The following is a 27500-nucleotide window of genomic DNA, read 5'->3' as shown; positions in this document are numbered from 1 at the left end:
AGTGTGTGAGTGTGTGGGTGTGTGAGTGAGTGTGTGAGTGTGTGGGTGAGTGTGTGGGTGAGTGTGTGAGTGAGTGTGTGAGTGTGTGAGTGAGTGTGTGGGTGAGTGTGTGAGTGTGTGTGAGTGTGTGAGTGAGTGTGTGAGTGAGTGTGTGGGTGAGTGTGTGAGTGTGTGAGTGAGTGTGTGAGTGAGTGTGTGGGTGAGTGTGTGAGTCCATGTGTATGTGCGAGTGAGTGAGTGTGCGAATGAGTGAGTGTGCGAATGAGTGAGTGTGCGAATGAGTGAGTGCGAGTGAGTGAGTGTGTGAGTGTGCGAGTGTGTGGGTGAGTGGGTGAGTGAGTGTGTGGGTGAGTGGGTGAGTGTGTGAGTGTGTCAGTGAGTGGGTGAGTGTGTGGGTGAGTGTGTCAGTGAGTGGGTGAGTGAGTGTGTGAGTGAGTGTGTGAGTGTGCGAGTGTGTGGGTGAGTGGGTGAGTGAGTGTGTGGGTGAGTGGGTGAGTGTGTGAGTGGGTGAGTGTGTGGGTGAGTGAGTGAGTGTGTGAGTGAGTGAGTGTGTGAGTGAGTGTGTGAGTGTGTCAGTGAGTGGGTGAGTGTGTGGGTGTGTGAGTGAGTGAGTGTGTGAGTGAGTGTGTGAGTGTGTCAGTGAGTGGGTGAGTGAGTGAGTGAGTGTGTGAGTGAGTGTGAGTGTGAGTGAGGACTTCCCCCCCCCCCCCGTGTCTCACCCCCCGTGTCTCCCACCCCCCGTAGCGTCTGTCCGAGTGGGTGGCTGTCCCCAGCGTGTCTCACCCCCCGTGTCTCACCCCCCGTGTCTCACCCCCCGTGTCTCACCCCTCGTGTCTCACCCCCCCTGTGTCCCACCCCCCGTAGCGTCTGTCCGAGTGGGTGGCTGTCCCCAGCGTGTCTCACCCCCCGTGTCTCCCACCCCCCTGTGTCCCACCCCCCGTAGCGTCTGTCCGAGTGGGTGGCTGTCCCCAGCGTGTCCGCGTGGAGTGAGAGTCGCCCCGACGTTGTCCGCATGGTGCAGCTGGCGGCCCACGAGGTCACGAGGCTCGGAGGCAGCGTGGAGCTCGTGGACATCGGCACGCAGACGGTGACACGGGGGGGAGACACGGGGAGACACGGGGAGACACGCGGAGACACGCGGAGACACGGGGAGACACGGGGAGACACGGGGAGACACGGGGAGACACGGCGAGACACGGGGAGACACGGGGAGACACGCGGAGACACGCGGAGACACGGGGAGACACGGGGAGACACGCGGAGACACGCGGAGACACGGGAGACACGGGGAGACACGGGGAGACACGGGGAGACACGGGGAGACACGGGGAGACACGGGGAGACACACGGGCAGAGACGGGAGACACGGGGAGACACGGGGAGACACGCGGAGACACGGGGAGACACGGCGAGACACGGGAGACACGGGGAGAGAGACACGGGGAGACGCGGGAGACACGGGGAGACACGGGGAGACACGGGGAGACACGGGGAGAGACGGGAGACACGGGGAGACACGGGGAGACACGGGGAGACACGGGGAGAGACGGGGAGAGACGGGAGACACGGGGAGACACGGGGAGACACGGGGAGACACGGGGAGAGACGGGGAGACACGGGGAGACACGGGGAGACACGGGGAGAGACGGGAGACACGGGGAGACACGGGGAGACACGGGGAGACACGGGGAGACACGGGGAGAGACGGGAGACACGGGGAGACACGGGGAGACACGGGGAGACACGGCGAGACACGGGAGACACGGGGAGACACGGGGAGACACGGGGAGAGACGGGAGACACGGGGAGACACGGGGAGACACGGGGAGAGACGGGGAGAGACGGGAGACACGGGGAGACACGGGGAGACACGGGGAGACACGGGGAGACACGGGGAGAGACGGGAGACACGGGGAGACACGGGGAGACACGGGGAGACACGGGGAGACACGGGGAGAGACGGGAGACACGGGGAGACACGGGGAGACACGGGGAGACACGGCGAGACACGGGAGACACGGGGAGACACGGGGAGACACGGGGAGAGACGGGAGACACGGGGAGACACGGGGAGACACGGGGAGAGACGGGGAGAGACGGGAGACACGGGGAGACACGGGGAGACACGGGGAGACACGGCGAGACACGGGAGACACGGGGAGACACGGGGAGACACGGGGAGACACACGGGCAGAGACGGGAGACACGGGGAGACACGGGGAGACACGGGGAGACACGGGGAGACACGAGGAGACACGGGGAGACACAGGGAGACACGGGGAGACACACGGGGAGACACGGGGAGACACGGGGAGACACGGGGAGACACGGGGAGACACGGGGAGACACGGGAGACACGGGGAGACACGGGAGACACGAGGAGACACGGGGAGACACGGGGAGACACGGGGAGACACGGGGAGACACGGGAGACACGAGGAGACACGGGGAGACACGGGGAGACACACGGGGAGACACGGGGAGACACGGGGAGACACGGGAGACACGGGGAGACACGGGGAGACACGGGGAGACACGGGAGACACGGGGAGACACGGGAGACACGGGGAGACACGAGGAGACACGGGGAGACACGGGGAGACACGGGGAGAGACGGGGAGACACGGGGAGACACGGGGAGAGACGGGGAGACACACACGGGGAGACACGGGGAGACACGGGGAGACACGGGGAGACACGGGGAGACACGCGGAGACACGCAGAGACACGGGGAGACACGGGGAGACACGCGGAGACACGCGGAGACACGCGGAGACACGGGAGACACGGGGAGACACGGGGAGACACGGGGAGACACGGGGAGACACGGGGAGACACACGGGCAGAGACGGGAGACACGGGGAGACACGGGGAGACACGCGGAGACACGGGGAGACACGGCGAGACACGGGAGACACGGGGAGAGAGACACGGGGAGACGCGGGAGACACGGGGAGACACGGGGAGACACGGGGAGACACGGGGAGAGACGGGAGACACGGGGAGACACGGGGAGACACGGGGAGAGACGGGAGACACGGGGAGACACGGGGAGACACGGGGAGACACGGGGAGACACGGGGAGAGACGGGAGACACGGGGAGACACGGGGAGACACGGGGAGAGACGGGGAGAGACGGGAGACACGGGGAGACACGGGGAGACACGGGGAGACACGGCGAGACACGGGAGACACGGGGAGACACGGGGAGACAAGGGGAGACACACGGGCAGAGACGGGAGACACGGGGAGACACGGGGAGACACGGGGAGACACGGGGAGACACGAGGAGACACGGGGAGACACGGGGAGACACGGGGAGACACACGGGGAGACACGGGGAGACACGGGGAGACACGGGAGACACGGGGAGACACGGGGAGACACGGGGAGACACGGGAGACACGGGGAGACACGGGAGACACGAGGAGACACGGGGAGACACGGGGAGACACGGGGAGACACGGGGAGACACGGGAGACACGAGGAGACACGGGGAGACACGGGGAGACACACGGGGAGACACGGGGAGACACGGGGAGACACGGGAGACACGGGGAGACACGGGGAGACACGGGGAGACACGGGAGACACGGGGAGACACGGGAGACACGGGGAGACACGGGGAGACACGGGGAGACACGGGGAGACACGGGGAGACACGGGGAGACACGGGGAAAGACGGGGAGACACGGGGAGACACGGGGAGAGACGGGGAGACACACACGGGGAGACACGGGGAGACACGGGGAGACACAGGGAGACACGCGGAGACACGCGGAGACACGGGGAGACACGGGGAGACACGCGGAGACACGCGGAGACACGCGGAGACACGGGAGACACGGGGAGACACGGGGAGACACGGGGAGACACGGGGAGACACGGGGAGACACACGGGCAGAGACGGGAGACACGGGGAGACACGGGGAGACACGCGGAGACACGGGGAGACACGGCGAGACACGGGAGACACGGGGAGAGAGACACGGGGAGACGCGGGAGACACGGGGAGACACGGGGAGACACGGGGAGACACGGGGAGAGACGGGAGACACGGGGAGACACGGGGAGACACGGGGAGACACGGGGAGAGACGGGGAGAGACGGGAGACACGGGGAGACACGGGGAGACACGGGGAGACACGGGGAGAGACGGGGAGACACGGGGAGACACGGGGAGACACGGGGAGACACGGGGAGAGACGGGAGACACGGGGAGACACGGGGAGACACGGGGAGACACGGGGAGACACGGCGAGACACGGGAGACACGGGGAGACACGGGGAGAGACGGGAGACACGGGGAGACACGGGGAGACACGGGGAGAGACGGGGAGAGACGGGAGACACGGGGAGACACGGGGAGACACGGGGAGACACGGGGAGACACGGGGAGAGACGGGAGACACGGGGAGACACGGGGAGACACGGGGAGACACGGGGAGAGACGGGAGACACGGGGAGACACGGGGAGACACGGGGAGACACGGCGAGACACGGGAGACACGGGGAGACACGGGGAGAGACGGGAGACACGGGGAGACACGGGGAGACACGGGGAGAGACGGGGAGAGACGGGAGACACGGGGAGACACGGGGAGACACGGGGAGACACGGCGAGACACGGGAGACACGGGGAGACACGGGGAGACACGGGGAGACACGGGGAGACACGGGGAGACACGGGGAGACACACGGGCAGAGACGGGAGACACGGGGAGACACGGGGAGACACGGGGAGACACGGGGAGACACGAGGAGACACGGGGAGACACGGGGAGACACGGGGAGACACGGGGAGACACACGGGGAGACACGGGGAGACACGGGGAGACACGGGAGACACGGGGAGACACGGGGAGACACGGGGAGACACGGGAGACACGGGGAGACACGGGAGACACGGGGAGACACGGGGAGACACGGGGAGACACGGGAGACACGAGGAGACACGGGGAGACACGGGGAGACACACGGGGAGACACGGGGAGACACGGGGAGACACGGGAGACACGGGGAGACACGGGGAGACACGGGAGACACGGGGAGACACGGGAGACACGGGGAGACACGAGGAGACACGGGGAGACACGGGGAGACACGGGGAGAGACGGGGAGACACGGGGAGACACGGGGAGAGACGGGGAGACACACACGGGGAGACACGGGGAGACACGGGAGACACGGGGAGACACGGGGAGACACGGGAGACACGGGGAGACACACACGGGGAGACACGGGGAGACACGGGAGACACGGGGAGACACGGGGAGACACGAGGAGACACGGGGAGACACGGGGAGACACGGGAGACACGAGGAGACACGGGGAGACACGGGGAGACACGGGGAGAGACGGGGAGACACGGGGAGACACGGAGAGAGACGGGGAGACACACACGGGGAGACACGGAGACACGGGAGACACGAGGAGACACGGGGAGACACGGGGAGACACGGGGAGACACGAGGAGACACGGGGAGACACGGGGAGACACGGGGAGACACGGGAGACACGGGGAGACACGGGGAGACACGGGGAGAGACGGGGAGACACGGGAGACACGGGGAGACACACATGGGGAGACACACATGGGGAGACACGGGGAGACACGGAGAGAGACACACGGAGAGAGACACACGGGGAGACACGGGAAACACGGGGAGACACGGGGATAGACACACGGGGAGACACGGGGAGACACGGGAGACACGGGGAGACACGGGGAGAGAGACACGGGGAGACACGGGGAGACACGGGGAGAGACGGGGAGACACGGGAGACACGGGGAGACACGGGGAGACACGGGAGACACGGGGAGACACGGGAGACACGGGGAGAGAGACACGGGGAGACACGGGGAGACACGGGGAGACACGGGGAGAGACGGGGAGACACGGGAGACACGGGGAGACACGGGGAGACACGGGGAGAGACGGGGAGACACGGGAGACACGGGGAGACACGGGGAGAGACGGGGAGACACGGGAGACACGGGGAGACACGGGAGACACCGGGAGACACGGGAGACACGGGGAGACACGGGGAGACACGGGGAGAGACGGGGAGACACGGGAGAGACGGGGAGACACGGGAGACACGGGGAGACACGGGAGACACGGGGAGACACGGGGAGACACGGGGAGACACGGGGAGAGACGGGGAGACACGGGGAGACACGGGGAGAGACGGGGAGACACGGGAGACACGGGGAGACACGGGGAGAGACGGGGAGACACGGGAGACACGGGGAGACACGGGGAGACACGGGGAGACACGGGGAGAGACGGGAGACACGGGGAGACACGGGGAGACACGGGGAGACACGGGGAGACGCGGGAGACGCGGGAGACACGGGGAGAGACGGGGAGAGACGGGGAGACACGGGAGACACGGGGAGACACGGGGAGACACGGGAGACACTGGGAGACACGGGGAGACACGGGGAGACACGGGGAGAGACGGGGAGACACGGGAGACACGGGGAGACACGGGGAGAGACGGGGAGACACGGGAGACACGGGGAGACACGGGAGACACGGGGAGACACGGGGAGACACGGGGAGACACGGGGAGAGACGGGGAGACACGGGGAGACACGGGGAGAGACAGGGAGACACGGGAGACACGGGAGACACGGGGAGAGACGGGGAGACACGGGGAGACACGGGAGACACTGGGAGACACGGGGAGACACGGGGAGACACGAGGAGACACGGGGAGACACGGGGAGACACGGGGAGACACGGTGAGACACGGGGAGACATGGGGAGACATGGAGAGAGACACACGGAGAGAGACACACGGGGAGACATTCACGGGGAGACACGGGGAGACACGGGGAGACACGGGAGACGCGGGGAGACGCGGGAAGACACGGGGAGACACGGGGAGAGAGACACGGGGAGACACGGGGAGACACGGGGAGAGACGGGGAGAGACGGGGAGACACGGGGAGACACGGGGAGAGAGACACGGGGAGACACGGGGAGACACGGGGAGACACGGAGAGAGACACGGGGAGACACGGGGAGACACGGGGAGACACGGGAGACACGGGGAGACACGGGGATAGACACACGGGGAGACACGGGGAGACACGGGGAGACACGGGGAGAGAGACACGGGGAGACACGGGGAGACACGGGGAGACACGGGAGACACGGGGAGACATGGGGAGACACACACGGGGAGACACGGGAGACACGGGGAGACACAGGGAGACACGGGGAGACACGGGGAGACACGGGGAGACACACGGGGAGACACGGGGAGACACGGGGAGACACGGGGAGACACGGGGAGACACGGGGAGACACGGGAGACACGGGGAGACACGGGGAGACACGGGGAGACACGGGGAGACACGGGGAGACACGGGAGACACGAGGAGACACGGGGAGACACGGGGAGACACGGGGAGACACGGGGAGAGACGGGGAGACACGGGGAGAGACGGGGAGAGACGGGGAGACACACACGGGGAGACACGGGGAGACACGGGAGACACGGGGAGACACGGGGAGACACGGGAGACACGGGGAGACACACACGGGGAGACACGGGGAGACACGGGAGACACGGGGAGACACAGGAGACACGGGGAGACACGGGGAGACACGGGGAGACACGGGAGACACGAGGAGACACGGGGAGACACGGGGAGACACGGGGAGACACGGGGAGACACGGGGAGACACGTAGAGAGACGGGGAGACACACACGGGGAGACACGGAGACACGGGATACACGAGGAGACACGGGAGACACGGGGAGACACGGGGAGACACGGGGAGACACGGGGAGACACGGGGAGACACGGGAGACACGGGGAGACACGGGGAGACACGGGGAGACACGGGGAGACACGGGAGACACGGGGAGACACGGGGAGACACGGGGAGAGACGGGGAGAGACGGGGAGACACGGGAGACACGGGGAGACACACATGGGGAGACACGGGGAGACACGGAGAGAGACACACGGAGAGAGACACACGGGGAGACACGGGGAAACACGGGGAGACACGGGGATAGACACACGGGGAGACACGGGGAGACACGGGGAGACACGGGAGACACGGGGAGACACGGGGAGAGAGACACGGGGAGACACGGGGAGACACGGGGAGACACGGGGAGACACGGGAGACACGGGGAGAGAGACACGGGGAGACACGGGGAGACACGGGGAGACACGGGGAGAGACGGGGAGACACGGGAGACACGGGGAGACACGGGGAGACACGGGAGACACGGGGAGACACGGGAGACACGGGGTGAGAGACACGGGGAGACACGGGGAGACACGGGGAGAGACGGGGAGACACGGGAGACACGGGGAGACACGGGGAGACACGGGGAGAGACGGGGAGACACGGGAGACACGGGGAGACACGGGGAGAGACGGGGAGACACGGGAGACACGGGGAGACACGGGAGACACGGGGAGACACGGGAGACACAGGGAGACACGGGGAGACACGGGGAGAGACGGGGAGACACGGGAGACACGGGGAGACACGGGGAAAGACGGGGAGACACGGGAGACACGGGGAGACACGGGAGACACGGGGAGACACGGGGAGACACGGGGAGACACGGGGAGAGACGGGGAGACACGGGGAGACACGGGGAGAGACGGGGAGACACAGGAGACACGGGGAGACACGGGGAGAGACGGGGAGACACGGGAGACACGGGGAGACACGGGGAGACACGGGGAGACACGGGGAGACACGGGAGACACGAGGAGACACGGGGAGACACAGGGAGACACGGGAGACACGAGGAGACACGGGGAGACACAAGGAGACACGGGAAGAGACGGGGAGACACGGGAGACACGGGGAGACACACACGGGGAGACACGGGGAGACACGGGGAGACACGGGGAGACACGGAGAGAGACACACGGAGAGAGACACACGGGGAGACATTCACGGGGAGACACGGGGAGACACGGGGAGACACGGGAGACACGGGGAGACACGGGAGACACGGGGAGACACGGGGAGAGAGACACGGGGAGACACGGGGAGACACGGGGATAGACACACGGGGAGACGCGGGGAGACACGGGGAGACACGCACGGGGAGACACGGGGAGACACGGGGAGACACGGGAGACACGGGGAGACACGGGAGACACGGGGAGAGAGACACGGGGAGACACGGGGAGACACGGGGAGACACGGGGATAGACACACGGGGAGACACGGGGAGACACGGGGAGACACGGGGAGACACGGGGAGACACGGGGAGACACGGGAGACACGGGGAGACACGGGGAGAGAGACACGGGGAGACACGGGGAGACACGGGGAGACACGGGGAGACACGGGGAGAGACGGGGAGACACGGGAGACACGGGGAGACACGGGGAGAGAGACACGGGGAGACACGGGGAGACACGGGGAGAGACGGGGAGACACGGGAGACATGGGGAGACACACACGGGGAGACACGGGGAGACACGGAGAGAGACACACGGAGAGAGACACACGGGGAGACATTCACGGGGAGACACGGGGAGACACGGGGAGACACGGGAGACACGGGGAGACGCGGGGAGACACGGGGAGACACGGGGATAGACACACGGGGAGACACGCACGGGGAGACACGGGGAGACACGGGGATAGACACACGGGGAGACACGGGGAGACACGGGGAGACACGGGGATAGACACACGGGGAGACACGGGGAGACACGGGGAGACACGGGGAGACACGGGGATAGACACACGGGGAGACACGGGGAGACACGGGGATAGACACACGGGGAGACACGGGGAGAGAGACACGGGGAGACACGGGGAGACACGGGGAGACGCGGGGAGACACGGGGAGACACGGGGATAGACACACGGGGAGACACGGGGAGACACGGGGAGACACGGGGATAGACACACGGGGAGACACGGGAGACACGGGGAGACACGGGGATAGACACACGGGGAGACACGGGGAGACACGGGGAGACACGGGGAGACGCGGGAGACACGGGGAGACGCGGGAAGACACGGGGAGACACGGGGAGACACGGGGAGACGCGGGAAGACCCGGGGAGACACGCACGGGGAGACACGGGGAGACACGGGGAAACACGGGGAGACACGGGGATAGACACACGGGGAGACACGGGGAGACACGCGGAGACACGGGAGACACGGGGAGACACGGGGAGAGAGACACGGGGAGACACGCGGAGACACGGGAGACACGGGAGACACGGACAGACATACTGACCCCGACACACGCACCACGGACACACTCACACGTACACACACTGACACACTGACACATGTACACACGTACACACTGACGTACACACGGACACACTCACACGTACACACACTGACACACTGACGTACACACGTGACATGCACACTGACACACGTACACACTGACACACGTACACACACTGACACACGTGACGTACACACTGACACACGTACACACTCACACACGTACACACGTGACATACACACTCACACACGTACACACACGTACACACACTGACACACGTACACACTGACACACGTACACACACGTACACACACGTACACACTGACACACATACACACTCACACACGTACACACACGTACACACTGACACACGTACACACACGTACACACTGACACACGTACACACACGTACACACTGACACACATACACACTAACACATACACACACGTACACACTGACACACGTACACACACGTACACACTGACACACGTACACACACGTACACACTGACATACATACACACTCACACACGTACACACACGTACACACTGACACACGTACACACACGTACACACTGACACACGTACACACACGTACACACTGACACACATACACACTCACACACGTACACACTGACACACGTACACACACGTACACACTGACACACATACACACTCACACACGTACACACACGTACACACACGTACACACTGACACACATACACACTCACACACGTACACACACGTACACACACGTACACACTGACACACATACACACTCACACACGTACACACGTGACATACACACTCACACACGTACACACTGACACACGTACACACTGACACACGTACACACACGTACACACACGTACACACTGACACACATACACACTCACACACGTACACACACGTACACACACGTACACACTGACACACATACACACTCACACACGTACACACACGTACACACTGACACACGTACACACACGTACACACTGACACACGTACACACACGTACACACTGACACACATACACACTCACACACGTACACACACTTACACACACGTACACACTGACACACATACACACTCACACACGTACACACACTTACACACACGTACACACTGACATACATACACACTCACACACGTACACACACGTACACACACGTACACACTGACACACGTACACACACGTACACACTGACACACATACACACTCACACACGTACACACACGTACACACTGACACACGTACACACACGTACACACTGACACACGTACACACACGTACACACTCACACACGTACACACACGTACACACTGACACACGTACACACACGTACACACTGACATACATACACACACGTACACACTGACACACGTACACACACGTACACACTCACACACGTACACACACGTACACACTGACACACGTACACACACGTACACACTCACACACGTACACACACGTACACACTCACACACGTACACACACGTACACACTGACACACGTACACACACGTACACACTGACATACATACACACTCACACACGTACACACACGTACACACACGTACACACTGACACACATACACACTCACACACGTACACACACGTACACACTGACACACATACACACTCACACACGTACACACACGTACACACTGACACACATACACACTCACACACGTACACACACGTACACACTGACACACATACACACTCACACACGTACACACACGTACACACTGACACACATACACACTCACACACGTACACACACGTACACACTGACACACATACACACTCACACACGTACACACACGTACACACTGACACACATACACACTCACACACGTACACACACGTACACACACGTACACACTGACACACATACACACTCACACACGTACACACACTCACACACTGACACACATACACACTCACACACGTACACACGTGACATACACACTCACACACGTACACACTGACACACGTACACACTGACACACGTACACACACGTACACACACGTACACACTGACACACATACACACTCACACACGTACACACGTGACATACACACTCACACACGTACACACTGACACACGTACACACTGACACACGTACACACTCACACACGTACACACTGACACACGTACACACACGTACACACACGTACACACTGACACACATACACACTCACACACGTACACACGTGACATACACACTCACACACGTACACACTGACACACATACACACTCACACACGTACACACTGACACACGTACACACTGACACACGTACACACTCACACACGTACACACACGTACACACTCACACACGTACACACGTACACACGTACACACACGTACACACTCACACACGTACACACTCACACACGTACACACGTGACATACACACTGACACACGTACACACTGACACACGTACACACACGTACACACGTGACATACACACTCACACACGTACACACTCACAAACGTACACACACTGACACACGTGACGTACACACTGACATACACACTGACACACGTACACACACGTACACACGTGACATACACACTCACACACGTACACACTCACAAACGTACACACACTGACACACGTGACATACACACTGACACACGTACACACTGACACACTGACACACGTACACACTGACACACTCACACACGTACACACACGTACACACTGACACACGTGACAAGAGCGTGCTGCCCCCCTAGATGCCCGACGGCTCGACGCTTGCGCTGCCCCCCATCCTGCTGGCGACGCTGGGCACGGACGCGGCCCTCAAGACGGTGATCATCTACGGCCACCTCGACGTGCAGCCGGCGCGTCTCGACGACGGCTGGGACACGGAACCCTTCACCCTCACCGAGAAGGACGGTGAGGGCCCCTCGCTCGCCCGAGCGCTCGCCCAGCCACTAGCTCGCCCGCTCACTCGCTCGCTCGCCCAGCTACTCGCTCGCTCACCCAGCCACTAGCTCGCTCGCTCACTCACCCAGCTACTCGCTCGCTCACTCACCCAGCCACTCGCTCAACCGCTCGCCCGCCCGAGCGCTCGCTCGCTCACTCACCCAGCCACTCGCTTGCTCACTCGCTCGCTCACCCAGCCACTCGCTCTCCCAGCCACTCGCTCGCTCACTCACCCAGCCACTCGCTCTCCCAGCCACTCGCTCGCTCGCTCACCCAGCCACTCGCTCGCCCACTCACTCGCTCGCTCACCCAGCCACTCGCTCGCTCGCTCAGCTACTCGCTCGCTCACTCACTCGCTCACCCAGCCACTCGCTCGCTCACCCAGCCACTCGCTCGCCCACTCACTCGCTCGCTCACCCAGCCACTCGCTCGCCCGCTCACTCGCTCGCTCGCTCACCCAGCCACTAGCTCGCTTGCCCGCTCGCCTGCTCGCTCGCTCACTCACCCAGCCACTCGCTCGCCCCGCTCGCTCGCCCCGCTCGCTCACTCACCCAGCCACTAGCTCGCTCGCCTGCTCGCACGCCCGCTCGCTCGCTCACTCACCCAGCCACTCCCTCGACCGCTCGCTCGCCCGCTCGCTCACACACCCAGACACTAGCTCGCTCGCCTGCTCGCACGCCCGCTCGCTCGCTCACTCACCCAGCCACTCCCTCGACCGCTCGCCCAGCCATTCGCTCGCTCGCTCACTCAACCAGCCAATCGCCCGCCCGCTCACTCACTCACTCACTCACTCACCCAGCAACTCCCTCGACCACTCGCTCGCTCTCTCACTCACTCACCCAGCCACTAGCTCGCTCGCCCGCTCGCTCACTCACCCAGTCACTAGCTCGCCCGCTCGCTCGCTCACTCACCCAGCCACTCCCTCGACTGCTCACCCAGCCAATCACTCGCCCGCTCGCCCGCCCGCTCGCTCACTCACCCAGCCACTCCCTTGACCGCTCGCCCAGCCATTCGCTCGCTCACTCACTCACCCAGCCACTAGCTCGCTCGCCCGCTCGCTCACTCACCCAGTCACTAGCTCGCCCGCTCGCTCACTCACTCACCCAGCCACTCCCTCGACTGCTCACCCAGCCAATCACTCGCCCGCTCGCCCGCCCGCTCGCTCACTCACCCAGCCACTCGCTCGCCCGCTCGCTCACTCACCCAGCCACTCCCTTGACCGCTCGCCCAGCCATTCGCTCGCTCACTCACTCACCCAGCCACTAGCTCGCTCGCCCGCTCGCTCACTCACCCAGTCACTAGCTCGCCCGCTCGCTCACTCACTCACCCAGCCACTCCCTCGACTGCTCACCCAGCCAATCACTCGCCCGCTCGCCCGCCCGCTCGCTCACTCACCCAGCCACTCGCTCGCCCGCTCGCTCACTCACCCAGCCACTCCCTTGACCGCTCGCCCAGCCATTCGCTCGCTCACTCACTCACCCAGCCACTAGCTCGCTCGTCCGCTTGCTGACCCCCCACTCGCTCAATCGCCCGCCCGCTCGCTCACTCGCCCAGCCACTCGCTCGCCCGCCCACTCGCTCATCCGCCCGCACACAAGCTTTGCTCATCCGCTCACTCGCTCACGCACTCACCCACTCACTTAATCACCCACCCGCTCACCTACCCAATCACTCACCCGCCCACTCCGTGACTCTCTGTGAGACTTTGTGAGTCTCTGGGACACTCACAGAGTCTCTGTGTGAGTCTCTGTGTGAGTCTCTGTGTGAGTCTCTCTGTGTGAGTCTCTGTGTGTGTCTCTGTGTGTGTCTGTGTGAGTCTCTGTGTGTGTCTCTGTGTGTGTCTGTGTGTGTCTCTGTGTGAGTCTCTGCGTGTGAGTCTCTGTGTGAGTCTCTGTGTGAGTCTCTCTGTGTGAGTCTCTGCGTGTGTCTCTGCGTGTGAGTCTCTGCGTGAGTCTCCGTGTGTGTCTCTGTGTGAGTCTCTGTGTGAGTCTCTGTGTGTGTCTCTGTGTGTGTCTGTGTGAGTCTCTGTGTGTGTCTCTGTGTGTGTCTGTGTGTGTCTCTGTGTGTGTCTCTGTGTGAGTCTATGTGTGAGTCTCTGTGTGAGTCTCTGAGTGAGTCTCTGAGTGTGTCTCTGTGTGAGTCTCTGTGTGTGTCTCTGTGTGTCTCTGTGTGAGTCTCTGTGTGTGTCTCTGTGTGTGTCTGTGTGTGTCTCTGTGTGTGTCTCTGTGTGAGTCTATGTGTGAGTCTCTGTGTGAGTCTCTGAGTGAGTCTCTGAGTGTGTCTCTGTGTGAGTTTCTGTGTGAGTCTCTGTGAGTCTCTGTGTGAGTCTCTGTGTGAGTCTCTGAGTGAGTCTCTGAGTGAGTCTCTGAGTGAGTGAATCTCCGAGTGAGTCTTTGTGTGAGTCTCTGTGTGAGTCTCTGTGTGAGTCTCTGTGTGTGTCTCTGTGTGTGTCTCTGTGTGTGTCTGTGTGTGTCTCTGTGTGTCTCTGTGTGTGTCTGTGTGAATCTCCGTGTGTGTCTCTGTGTGAGTCTCTGTGAGTCTCTGTGTGAGTCTTTGTGAGTCTCTGTGTGTGTCTCTGTGTGATTCTCTGTGTGAGTCTCTGTGTGGGTCTCTGTGTGTGTCTCTGTGTGAGTCTCTGTGTGAGTCTCTGTGTGAGTCTCTGTGTGAGTCTCTGTGTGGGTCTCTGTGTGTGTCTCTGTGTGAGTCTATGTGTGAGTCTCTGTGTGAGTCTCTGTGTGTGTCTCTGTGTGAGTCTTTGAGTGAGTCTCTGTGTGTGTCTCTGTGTGAGTCTCTGTGTGAGTCTTTGAGTGAGTCTCTGTGTGAGTCTCTGTGTGAGTCTCTGTGTGAGTCTCTGTGTGGGTCTCTGTGTGTGTCTCTGTGTGAGTCTCTGTGTGAGTCTCTGTGTGAGTCTCTGTGTGAGTCTCTCTGTGCGAGTCTCTGCGTGAGTCTCTGTGTGTGTCTCTGTGTGTGTCTCTGTGTGTGTCTCTGTGTGTGTCTCTGTGTGTGTCTCTGTGTGTGTCTCTGTGTGTGTCTCTGTGTGAGTCTCTCTGTGAGTCTCTCTGTGTGAGTCTCTGCGTGTGAGTCTCTGCGTGTGAGTCTCTGCGTGAGTCTCTGCGTGAGTCTCTGTGTGAGTCTCTGAGTGTGTCTCTGAGTGAGTCTCTGTGTGTGTCTCTGTGTGAGTCTCTCTGTGTGAGTCTCTGCGTGTGTCTCTGCGTGTGAGTCTCTGTGTGTGTCTCTGTGTGTGTCTCCGTGTGTGTCTCCGTGTGAGTCTCTGTATGAGTCTCTGTGTGAGTCTCTGAGTGTGTCTCTGAGTGAGTCTCTGTGTGTGTCTCTGAGTGTGTCTCTGTGTGAGTCTCTGTGTGAGTCTCTGAGTGAGTCTCTGTGTGAGTTTCTGTGTGAGTCTCTGTGTGTGTCTCTGTGTGAGTCTCTCTGTGCGAGTCTCTGCGTGAGTCTCTGTGTGTGTCTCTGTGTGAGTCTCTGAGTGTGTCTCTGAGTGTGTCTCTGTGTGAGTCTCTGTGTGAGTCTCTGTGTGAGTCTCTGTGTGAGTCTCTGTGTGAGTCTCTGTGTGAATCTCCGTGTGTGTCTCCGTGTGTGTCTCCGTGTCTCTGTGTGTCTCTGTGTGAGTCTCTGTGTGAGTCTCTGTGTGAGTCTCTGTGTGTGTCTCTGTGTGTGTCTCTGTGTGTCTCTGTGTGAGTCTCTGTGTGAGTCTCTGTGTGAGTCTCTGTGTGAGTCTCTGTGTGAGTCTCTGTGTGAGTCTCTGAGTGAGTCTCTGAGTGAGTGAATCTCCGAGTGAGTCTCTGTGTGTGTCTCTGTGTGAGTCTCTGTGTGAGTCTTTGTGAGTCTCTGTGTGAGTCTCTGTGTGAGTCTTTGTGAGTCTCTGTGAGTCTCTGTGTGAGTCTCTGTGAGTCTCTGTGTGAGTCTCTGTGTGAGTCTCTGTGAGTCTCTGTGTAAGTCTCTGTGAGTCTCTGTGTGAGTCTCTGTGTGAGTCTCTGTGTGAGTCTCTGTGAGTCTCTGTGTGAGTCTCTGTGTGAGTCTCTGTGTGAGTCTTTGTGAGTCTCTGTGTGAGTCTCTCTGCGAGTCTCTGTGTGAGTCTCTGTGTGAGTCTCTGTGTGAGTCTCTGTGTGGGTCTCTGTGAGTCTCTGTGTGTGTCTCTGTGTGAGTCTCTCTGCGAGTCTCTCTGTGAGTCTCTGAGTGAGTCTCTGTGTGAGTCTCTGTGTGAGTCTCTGTGTGTGTCTCTGTGTGAGTCTCTCTGCGAGTCTCTCTGTGAGTCTCTGTGTGAGTCTCTGTGTGAGTCTCTCTGCGAGTCTCTCTGTGAGTCTCTGAGTGAGTCTCTGTGTGAGTCTCTGTGTGAGTCTCTGTGTGGGTCTCTGTGTGGGTCTCTGTGTGAGTCTCTGTGTGAGTCTCTGTGTGTGTCTCTGTGTGAGTCTCTGTGAGTCTCTGTGTGAGTCTCTGTGTGAGTCTCTGTGTGAGTCTCTGTGAGTCTCTGTGTGTGTCTCTGTGTGAGTCTCTGTGTGAGTCTCTGAGTGAGTCTCTGAGTGAGTGAATCTCCGAGTGAGTCTTTGTGTGAGTCTCTGTGTGAGTCTCTGTGTGAGTCTCTCTGCGAGTCTCTGTGTGAGTCTCTGTGTGAGTCTCTGTGTGAGTCTCTGTGAGTCTCTGTGAGTCTCTGTGTGAGTCTCTGTGTGAGTCTCTGTGTGAGTCTCTGTGTGAGTCTCTGTGTGAGTTTCTGTGTGAGTCTCTGTGTGTGTTTCTGTGTGAGTCTCTGTGTGAGTCTCCGTGTGAGTCTCTGTGAGTCTCTGTGTGAGTTTCTGTGTGAGTCTCTGTGTGTGTTTCTGTGTGAGTCTCTGTGTGAGTCTCTGTGTGAGTCTCTGTGAGTCTCTGTGTGAGTCTCTGTGTGAGTCTCTGTGTGAGTCTCTGTGTGTGTCTCTGTGTGAGTCTCTGTGTGAGTCTCTGAGTGAGTCTCTGAGTGAGTGAATCTCCGAGTGAGTCTTTGTGTGAGTCTCTGTGTGAGTCTCTGTGTGAGTCTCTGTGTGAGTCTCTCTGCAAGTCTCTGTGTGAGTCTCTGTGTGAGTCTCTGTGTGAGTCTCTGTGAGTCTCTGTGAGTCTCTGTGTGTCTCTGTGTGAGTCTCTGAGTGAGTCTCTGAGTGAGTGAATCTCCGAGTGAGTCTTTGTGTGAGTCTCTGTGTGAGTCTCTGTGTGAGTCTCTGTGTGAGTCTCTCTGCGAGTCTCTGTGTGAGTCTCTGTGTGAGTCTCTGTGTGAGTCTCTGTGAGTCTCTGTGAGTCTCTGTGTGTCTCTGTGTGAGTCTCTGTGTGAGTCTCTGTGTGAGTCTCTGTGTGAGCCTCTGTGAGTCTCTGTGAGTCTCTGTGTGAGTCTCTGTGTGAGTCTCTGTGTGAGTCTCTGTGTGAGTCTCTGTGTGAGTCTCTGTGTGAGTCTGTGTGAGTCTCTGTGTGAGTCTCTGTGTGAGTCTCTGTGTGAGTCTCTGTGTGAGTCTCTGTGTGAGTCTCTGTGTGAGTTTCTGTGTGAGTCTCTGTGTGAGTCTCTGTGTGAGTCTCTGTGAGTCTCTGTGTGAGTCTCTGTGTGAGTCTCTGTGTGAGTCTCTGTGTGAGTCTCTGTGTGAGTTTCTGTGTGAGTCTATGTGTGAGTCTCTGTGTGAGTCTCTGTGTGAGTCTCTGTGTGAGTCTTTGTGAGTCTCTGTGAGTCTCTGTGTGAGTCTCTGTGTGAGTCTCTGTGAGTCTCTGTGTGAGTCTCTGTGTGAGTCTCTGTGTGAGTCTTTGTGAGTCTCTGTGTGAGTCTCTGTGAGTCTCTGTGTGTGTCTCTGTGTGAGTCTCTGTGTGAGTCTCTGTGTGAGTCTCTGTGTGAGTCTTTGTGTGAGTCTCTGTGTGAGTCTCTGTGTGAGTCTCTGTGTGAGTCTCTGTGTGAGTCTTTGTGAGTCTCTGTGTGAGTCTCTGTGAGTCTCTGTGTGTGTCTCTGTGTGAGTCTCTGTGTGAGTCTGTGTGAGTCTCTGTGTGAGTCTCTGTGTGAGTCTCCGTGTGAGTCTCTGTGTGAGTCTCTGTGTGAGTCTCTGTGTGAGTCTCTGTGTGAGTCTCTGTGTGAGTCTTTGTGAGTCTCTGTGTGAGTCTCTGTGAGTCTCTGTGTGTGTCTCTGTGTGAGTCTCTGTGTGAGTCTCTGTGTGAGTCTCTGTGTGAGTCTCTGTGTGAGTCTCTGTGTGAGTCTTTGTGAGTCTCTGTGTGAGTCTCTGTGAGTCTCTGTGTGAGTCTCTGTGTGAGTCTCTGTGTGAGTCTCTGTGTGAGTTTCTGTGTGAGTCTCTGTGTGAGTCTCTGTGTGAGTCTCTGTGTGAGTCTCTGTGTGAGTTTCTGTGTGAGTCTCTGTGTGAGTCTCTGTGTGAGTCTCTGTGTGAGTCTCTCTGAGTCTCTGTGTGTCTCTGTGTGAGTCTCTCTGTGAGTCTCTGTGAGTCTCTGTGTGAGTCTCTGTGTGAGTCTCCGTGTGAGTCTTTGTGAGTCTCTGAGTCTACACCACCACCCCCATTGCAGACTGGGAGGGGGGGAGGGCAGGAGGAGGGGGTGGGGGTCGATTCCTGACTGCATGGAGTTTGTACCTTGACCCTTGACCCCTACGACAGAGAGTGTGTGAGATTGTGTGAGATTGTGTGTGTGTGTAAGGCATTGTGTGTGTGAGTGTGTGTGGGTGTGTGAGTGAGTGTAAGGCATTGTGTGTGTGAGTGTGTGTGGGTGTGTGAGTGAGTGTAAGACATTGTGTGAGTGAGTGTGAGTGAGTGAGTGAGTGAATGAGTGTGAGGGAGTGTGTGTGTGTGTTAGACTGTGTGAGTGAGTGTGTGTAAGAAAATGTGAGTGAGTGTGTCAGAGTGTGTGTTAGTGTAAGACAGTGTGAGTGAGTGTGAGCGAGTGTGTCTGTGAGCGTGAGTGAGTGTGTGAGTGAGTGTGTGTGTTAGACTGTGTGAGTGAGCGTGTGTAAGAAAATGTGAGTGAGTGTGTCAGAGTGTGTGTTAGTGTAAGACATTGTGTGAGTGAGTGTGAGCGAGTGTGTCTGTGAGCGTGAGTGAGTGTGTCAGTGAGTGTGTGTGAGACTGTGTGAGAGAGTGTCAAGAGTGTGAGTTACGATTATCTGAACCGGTATTGGGCCTCCCCTAGGTCGACTCAGCCTCAATGAGTACCTGGTGCGGTGTGTAACCATCGCCACTGGGGAGACAAAGGCGGCCGGGCGTGGGGTGCTGGCCACCCACCCCCTCGTGTGCCGTGCCGGCCTTCATAGGTGCTCGCTAACAGCACTTGCCCCTACAGTCTGTTGAGGCTACACGGGGGATCTTTGTGTGTCAATGTGTGTGTGTGTGTCAGTGTGTGTGTGTGTGTCAATGTGTGTGTGTGTGTGTCAATGTGTGTGTGTGTGTGTCAATGTGTGTGTGTGTGTGTGTCAATGTGTGTGTGTGTGTGTCAATGTGTGTGTGTCAATGTGTGTGTCAATGTGTGTGTGTCAATGTGTGTGTGTGTGTGTGTCAGTGTGTGTGTGTGTGTTAATGTGTGTGTGTGTGTCAATGTGTGTGTGTGTTAATGTGTGTGTGTGTGTCAATGTGTGTGTGTGTTAATGTGTGTGTGTGTCAATGTGTGTGTGTGTGTGTCAATGTGTGTGTGTGTCAGTGTGTGTGTGTGTCAGTGTGTGTGTGTGTGTGTGTGTTAATGTGTGTGTGTGTGTGTGTCAATGTGTGTGTGTGTGTCAATGTGTGTGTGTGTCAATGTGTGTGTGTGTGTGTCAATGTGTGTGTGTGTCAATGTGTGTGTGTGTCAATGTGTGTGTGTGTTAATGTGTGTGTGTGTGTCAATGTGTGTGTCAATGTGTGTGTGTGTCAATGTGTGTGTGTGTGTGTCAAAGTGTGTGTGTGTGTCAATGTGTGTGTGTGTGTGTCAATGTGTGTGTGTGTGTGTCAATGTGTGTGTGTGTCAATGTGTGTGTGTGTGTGTCAATGTGTGTATGTGTGTGTCAATGTGTGTGTGTGTCAGTGTGTGTGTGTGTCAGTGTGTGTGTGTCAGTGTGTGTGTGTCAGTGTGTGTGTGTGTCAGTGTGTGTCAATGTGTGTGTGTCAATGTGTGTGTGTGTGTGTGTGTCAATGTGTGTGTGTGTTGCAGTGTGTGTCAATGTGTGTGTGTGTCAATGTGTGTGTGTGTGTAAATGTGTGTGTGTGTGTGTCAATGTGTGAATCAATGTGTGTGTGTGTGTCAATGTCTTTGTGTCAATGTGCGTGTGTGTGAATTTGCGTGTCAATGTGCGTGTGTGTGTGTGTGTCAATGTGCGTGTGTGCCAATTTGTGTCAACGTGTGTGTGTGTCAATGTGTGTGTGTGTCAATGTGTGTGTGTGTCAATGTGTGTGTGTGTGTGTCAATGTGTGTGTGTGTCAGTGTGTGTGTGTCAGTATGTGTGTGTGTGTGTGTGTCAGTGTGTGTGTGTGTGTCAGTATGTGTGTGTGTGTGTCAGTGTGTGTGTGTGTCAGTGTGTGTGTGTGTGTGTGTCAATATGTGTGTGTGTTGCAGTGTGTGTCAATGTGTGTGTGTGTGTGTGTCAATGTGTGTGTGTCAATGTCTTTGTGTCAATGTGCGTGTGTGTGAATTTGCGTGTCAATGTGTGTGTGTGTCAATGTGTGTGTCAATGTGTGTGTGTGTCAATGTGTGTGTGTGTGTGTCAAAGTGTGTGTGTGTGTCAATGTGTGTGTGTGCGTGTCAATGTGTGTGTGTGTGTGTCAATGTGTGTGTGTGTGTGTCAATGTGTGTGTGTGTCAATGTGTGTGTGTGTGTGTCAATGTGTGTGTGTGTCAATGTGTGTGTGTGTGTCAGTGTGTGTGTGTGTCAGTGTGTGTGTGTGTCAGTGTGTGTGTGTGTCAGTGTGTGTCAATGTGTGTGTGTCAATGTGTGTGTGTGTGTGTCAATGTGTGTGTGTTGCAGTGTGTGTCAATGTGTGTGTGTGTGTGTGTGTAAATGTGTGTGTGTGTCAATGTGTGAATCAATGTGTGTGTGTCAATGTGTGTGTGTGTGTGTCAATGTGTGTGTGTTGCAGTGTGTGTCAATGTGTGTGTGTGTGTCAATGTGTGTGTGTTGCAGTGTGTGTCAATGTGTGTGTGTGTCAATGTGTGTGTGTGTCAATGTGTGTGTGTGTCAATATGTGTGTGTGTGTCAATATGTGTGTGTCAGTGTGTGTGTGTGTGTCAATGTGTGTGTGTGTGTCAGTATGTGTGTGTCAGAGTGTGTGTGTGTCAGTGTGTGTGTGTGTGTCAATATGTGTGTGTGTGTCAATATGTGTGTGTGTGTCAATATGTGTGTGTGTTGCAGTGTGTGTCAATGTGTGTGTGTGTGTGTCAATGTGTGTGTGTCAATGTGCGTGTGTGTCAATTTGCGTGTCAACGTGCGCGCGTGTCAATTTGCGTGTCAACGTGCGCGCGTGTCAATTTGCGTGTCAACGTGCGCGCGTGTCAATTTGCGTGTCAACGTGCGCGCGTGTCAATTTGCGTGTCAACGTGCGCGCGCGTGTCAATTTGCGTGTCAACACGTATGCGTGCCAATGGCTGGGCCATGTAGCCCGCATGCCAAGTGGGCGCATGCGTGCACGCTAGCAGCACTTGCCCCTACAGTCTGCAAAGGGGCTAGCCGGGGTGTTGACCTCTGTCTGTGTGGTGCGTGCGTGTGTGCGCGCGCGCGCGCGGGCAGGCAAGCTCTACGGCCGAGGCTCCACCGACGACAAGGGGCCGGTGCTGGGCTGGCTGAACGTCATCGAAGCCTTCCAGAACCTCAAGCAGGTTGCGGACGCCCCGCTCGCTCACACACGACGCTCACCGAGGCGAAGGTCTCCAGCCCACGCTCCCCGTGTAGAGTTTCGTCGCTGGCGCTGTTAGCGGGTAGCGGCACCTACGAAGGGCACACAGAGACCCATCGACTCACACAGAGATTCATAGACTCGTCACACAGAGACTCGCCACACAGAGACCCATCGACTCACACAGAGACCTACAGACTCACACAGAGACCCATCGACTCACACAGAGACCTACAGACTCACACAGTGACTCATAGACTCACACAGAGGCTCATCAACTCACACAGAGACCCATCAACTCACACAGTGACTCATAGACTCACACAGAGACCCATCGACTCACACAGAGACCTACAGACTCACACAGAGACCCATCAACTCACACAGAGACCTACAGACTCACACAGAGACCCATAGACTCACACAGAGACCTACAGACTCACACAGAGACTCGCCACACAGAGACCCATAGACTCACACAGAGACCTACAGACTCACACAGAGACTCGCCACACAGAGACCCATCGACTCACACAGAGACTCACCACACAAAGACCCATAGACTCACACAGAGACTCACCACACAGAGACCCATAGACTCACACAGAGACCCATAGACTCACACAGAGACCCATCAACTCACACAGAGACTCACCACACAGAGACCCGTAGACTCACACAGAGACCCATAGACTCACACAGAGACCCATCAACTCACACAGAGACTCACCACACAAAGACCCATAGACTCACACAGAGACCCATCAACTCACACAGAGACTCATAGACTCACACAGAGACCCATCGACTCACACAGAGACTCACCACACAGAGACCCATCGACTCACACAGAGACCCATCAACTCACACAGAGATTCATAGACTCACACAGAGACCCATCGACTCACACAGAGACTCACCACACAGAGACCCATCGACTCACACAGAGACTCACCACACAGAGACCTACAGACTCACACAGAGACTCGCCACAGAGAGACCAATCGACTCACACAGAGACTCACCACACAGAGACCCATCGACTCACACAGAGACTCACCACACAGAGACCCATCGACTCACACAGAGACTCACCACACAGAGACCCATCGACTCACACAGAGACTCGTCACACAGAGACCCATCGACTCACACAGAGACCCATCAACTCACACAGTGACTCATAGACTCACACAGAGACCCATCGACTCACACAGAGACCTACAGACTCACACAGAGACCCATCAACTCACACAGAGACCCACAGACTCACACAGAGACCCATAGACTCACACAGAGACCTACAGACTCACACAGAGACCCATCGACTCACACAGAGACTCACCACACAGAGACTTACAGACTCACACAGAGACTCACCACACAGAGACCCATCGACTCACACAGAGACTCACCACACAGAGACCCATCGACTCACACAGAGACTCATCAACTCACACAGAGACTCATCAACTCACACAGAGACCCATCGACTCACACAGAGACTCACCACACAGAGACCCATAGACTCACACAGAGACCCATCAACTCACATAGAGACTCATAGACTCACACAGAGACCCATCGACTCACACAGAGACTCACCACACAGAGACCCATAGACTCACACAGAGACCCATCAACTCACACAGAGACTCACCACACAGAGACCCATAGACTCACACAGAGACTCACCACACAGAGACCCATAGACTCACACAGAGACTCACCACACAGAGACCCATCAACTCACACAGAGACTCACCACACAGAGACTCACCACACAGAGACCCATAGACTCACACAGAGACTCACCACACAGAGACCCATCGACTCACACAGAGACTCGTCACACAGAGACCCATAGACTCACACAGAGACTCACCACACAGAGACCCATAGACTCACACAGAGACTCACCACACAGAGACCCATCAACTCACACAGAGACTCGTCACACAGAGACCCATAGACTCACCACACAGAGACTCACCACATAGAGAACCATAGACTCACACAGAGACTCACCACAAAGAGACTCACCACAAAGAGACCCATCAACTCACCACACAGAGACTCACCACATAGAGAACCATAGACTCACACAGAGACTCACCACACAGAGACTCACCACAAAGAGACTCACCACAAAGAGACCCATAGACTCACCACACAGAGACTCATCAACTCACACAGAGACTCACCACACAGACTCACCACACAGAGACCCACAGCCTCACCACACAGACTCACCACACAGCCTCACCACACAGAGACCCACAGACTCACCACACAGACTCACCACACAGAGACCCACAGACTCACCACACACAGACCCATAGACTCATCACACAGACCCACAGACTCACCACACAGAGACCCATAGACTCATCACACAGCAGAGACCCACAGAATCCCCACAGACAGACTCACCACACAGCCTCACCACACAGACTCACCACACAGCCTCACCACACAGCCTCACCACACAGCCTCACCACACAGCCTCACCACACAGCCTCACCACACAGACTCACCACACAGAGACTCACCACACAGACTCACCACACAGACTCACCACACAGAGAGAGACCCACAGACTCACCACACCGAGACCCACAGACTCACCACACAGAGACCCATAGACTCATCACAGAGACCCACAGACTCACCACACAGAGACCCACAGACTCATCACACCGAGACCCACAGACTCACCACACAGAGACCCACAGACTCATCACACAGAGACCCACAGACTCACCACACAGAGACCCACAGACTCATCACACAGAGACTCATCACACAGACTCACCGAACAGAGACCCACAGGGACTCACCACACAGACTCACCACACAGCCTCACCACACAGAGACCCACAGACTCACCACACAGACCCGTAGACTCATCACACAGACCCACAGACTCACCACACAGAGACCCATAGACTCATCACACAGCAGAGACCCACAGACTCCCCACAGACAGACTCACCACACAGACTCACCACACAGAGACTCACCACACAGACTCACCACACAGACTCACCACACATACTCACCACACAGACTCACCACACAGAGAGAGACCCACAGACTCACCACACCGAGACCCACAGACTCACCACGCAGAGACCCATAGACTCATCACAGAGACCCACAGACTCACCACACAGAGACCCACAGACTCACCACACAGAGACCCACAGACTCATCACACCGAGACCCACAGACTCACCACACAGAGACCCCACAGACTCACCACACCGAGACCCACAGCCTCACCACACAGACTCACCACACAGAGACCCACAGACTCACCACACAGAGACTCACCACACAGAGAGAGACCCACAGCCTTACCACACAGCCTCACCACACAGCCTCACCACACACACTCACCACACACACTCACCGCACAGCCTCACCACACACACTCACCACACACACTCACCGCACAGCCTCACCGCACAGCCTCAGCACACACCACACAGACTCAGCACACACCACACAGACTCACCACACAGAGACCCACAGACTCACCACATAGAGACCCATAGACTCACACAGAGACCTATAGACTCACACAGAGACCCACAGCCTCACCACACAGAGACCCACAGCCTCACCACACAGAGACCCATAGACCCATCACACAGAGACCCATAGACTCACCACACAGAGACCCATAGACTCACCACACAGAGACCCTTAGACTCACACAGAGACTCATCACACAAAGACCCATAGACTCACCACACAGACTCACCGCACAGACTCACCACACATCACCCCACAGCCTCACCACACACAGATACACCACCCACAGCCTCACCCACACAGCCTCACCACACAAACTCACCACACAGAGACCCACAGACTCATCACACAGACTCCCCACAGACTCACCACACAGACTCACCACACAGAGACCCCACAGACTCAGCACACAGACTCAGCACACAGGACTCAGCACACAGACTCACCACACAGCCTCACCACACAGGACTCAGCACACAGACTCAGCACACAGACTCAGCACACAGACTCACCACACAGACTCACCGCACAGACTCACCGCACAGACTCACCACACAGACTCACCACACAGACTCACCACACAGAGACCCACAGACTCACCACAGAGACCCACAGCCTCAGCACACAGAGACCCACAGACTCACCACACAGACTCACCACACAGAGACCCACAGACTCACCACACAGAGACCCACAGACTCACCACACAAAGACCCATAGACTCACCACACAGAGACCCATAGACTCACCACACAGAGACCCATAGACTCACCACACAGAGACCCATAGACTCACCACACAGAGACCCATAGCCCTCAGCACACAGACTCACCACACAAAGACCCATAGACTCACCACACAGAGACCCACAGCCTCACCACACAGACTCAGCACACAGCCTCAGCACACACCACGCACCCCCGCCCCCTCTGCCCCCCGCCAGCCCCTGC

The 27500-nt window shown here is 58.1% G+C and overlaps 1 protein-coding gene across 2 annotated transcripts in view; it reads left to right on the top strand.

Moving 5' to 3' along the window:
* LOC144952876 (cytosolic non-specific dipeptidase-like) overlaps positions 1-23104 on the top strand; it is a 50323-nt gene extending 27219 nt beyond the window's left edge. For both annotated transcript variants that reach the window (XM_078883346.1, XM_078883347.1), the window contains exons 3-5: positions 944-1087; positions 13008-13170; positions 22905-23104. In XM_078883346.1, the coding sequence (XP_078739472.1) occupies positions 944-1087; positions 13008-13170; positions 22905-23089 (492 nt within the window). In that variant the 3' untranslated portion in view covers positions 23090-23104. The remainder of the gene's footprint in view (positions 1-943; positions 1088-13007; positions 13171-22904) is intronic.
* Positions 23105-27500: the final 4396 nt, after the last annotated feature.

The sequence above is a fragment of the Lampetra fluviatilis genome, chromosome 70 (genome assembly GCF_964198595.1).
Source record: "Lampetra fluviatilis chromosome 70, kcLamFluv1.1, whole genome shotgun sequence".
NCBI classification, from domain to species: Eukaryota; Metazoa; Chordata; class Hyperoartia; order Petromyzontiformes; family Petromyzontidae; genus Lampetra; species Lampetra fluviatilis.
The sequence above is the reverse complement of the archived record's forward strand: the minus strand, read 5'-3'. Positions and strand labels throughout refer to the sequence as shown.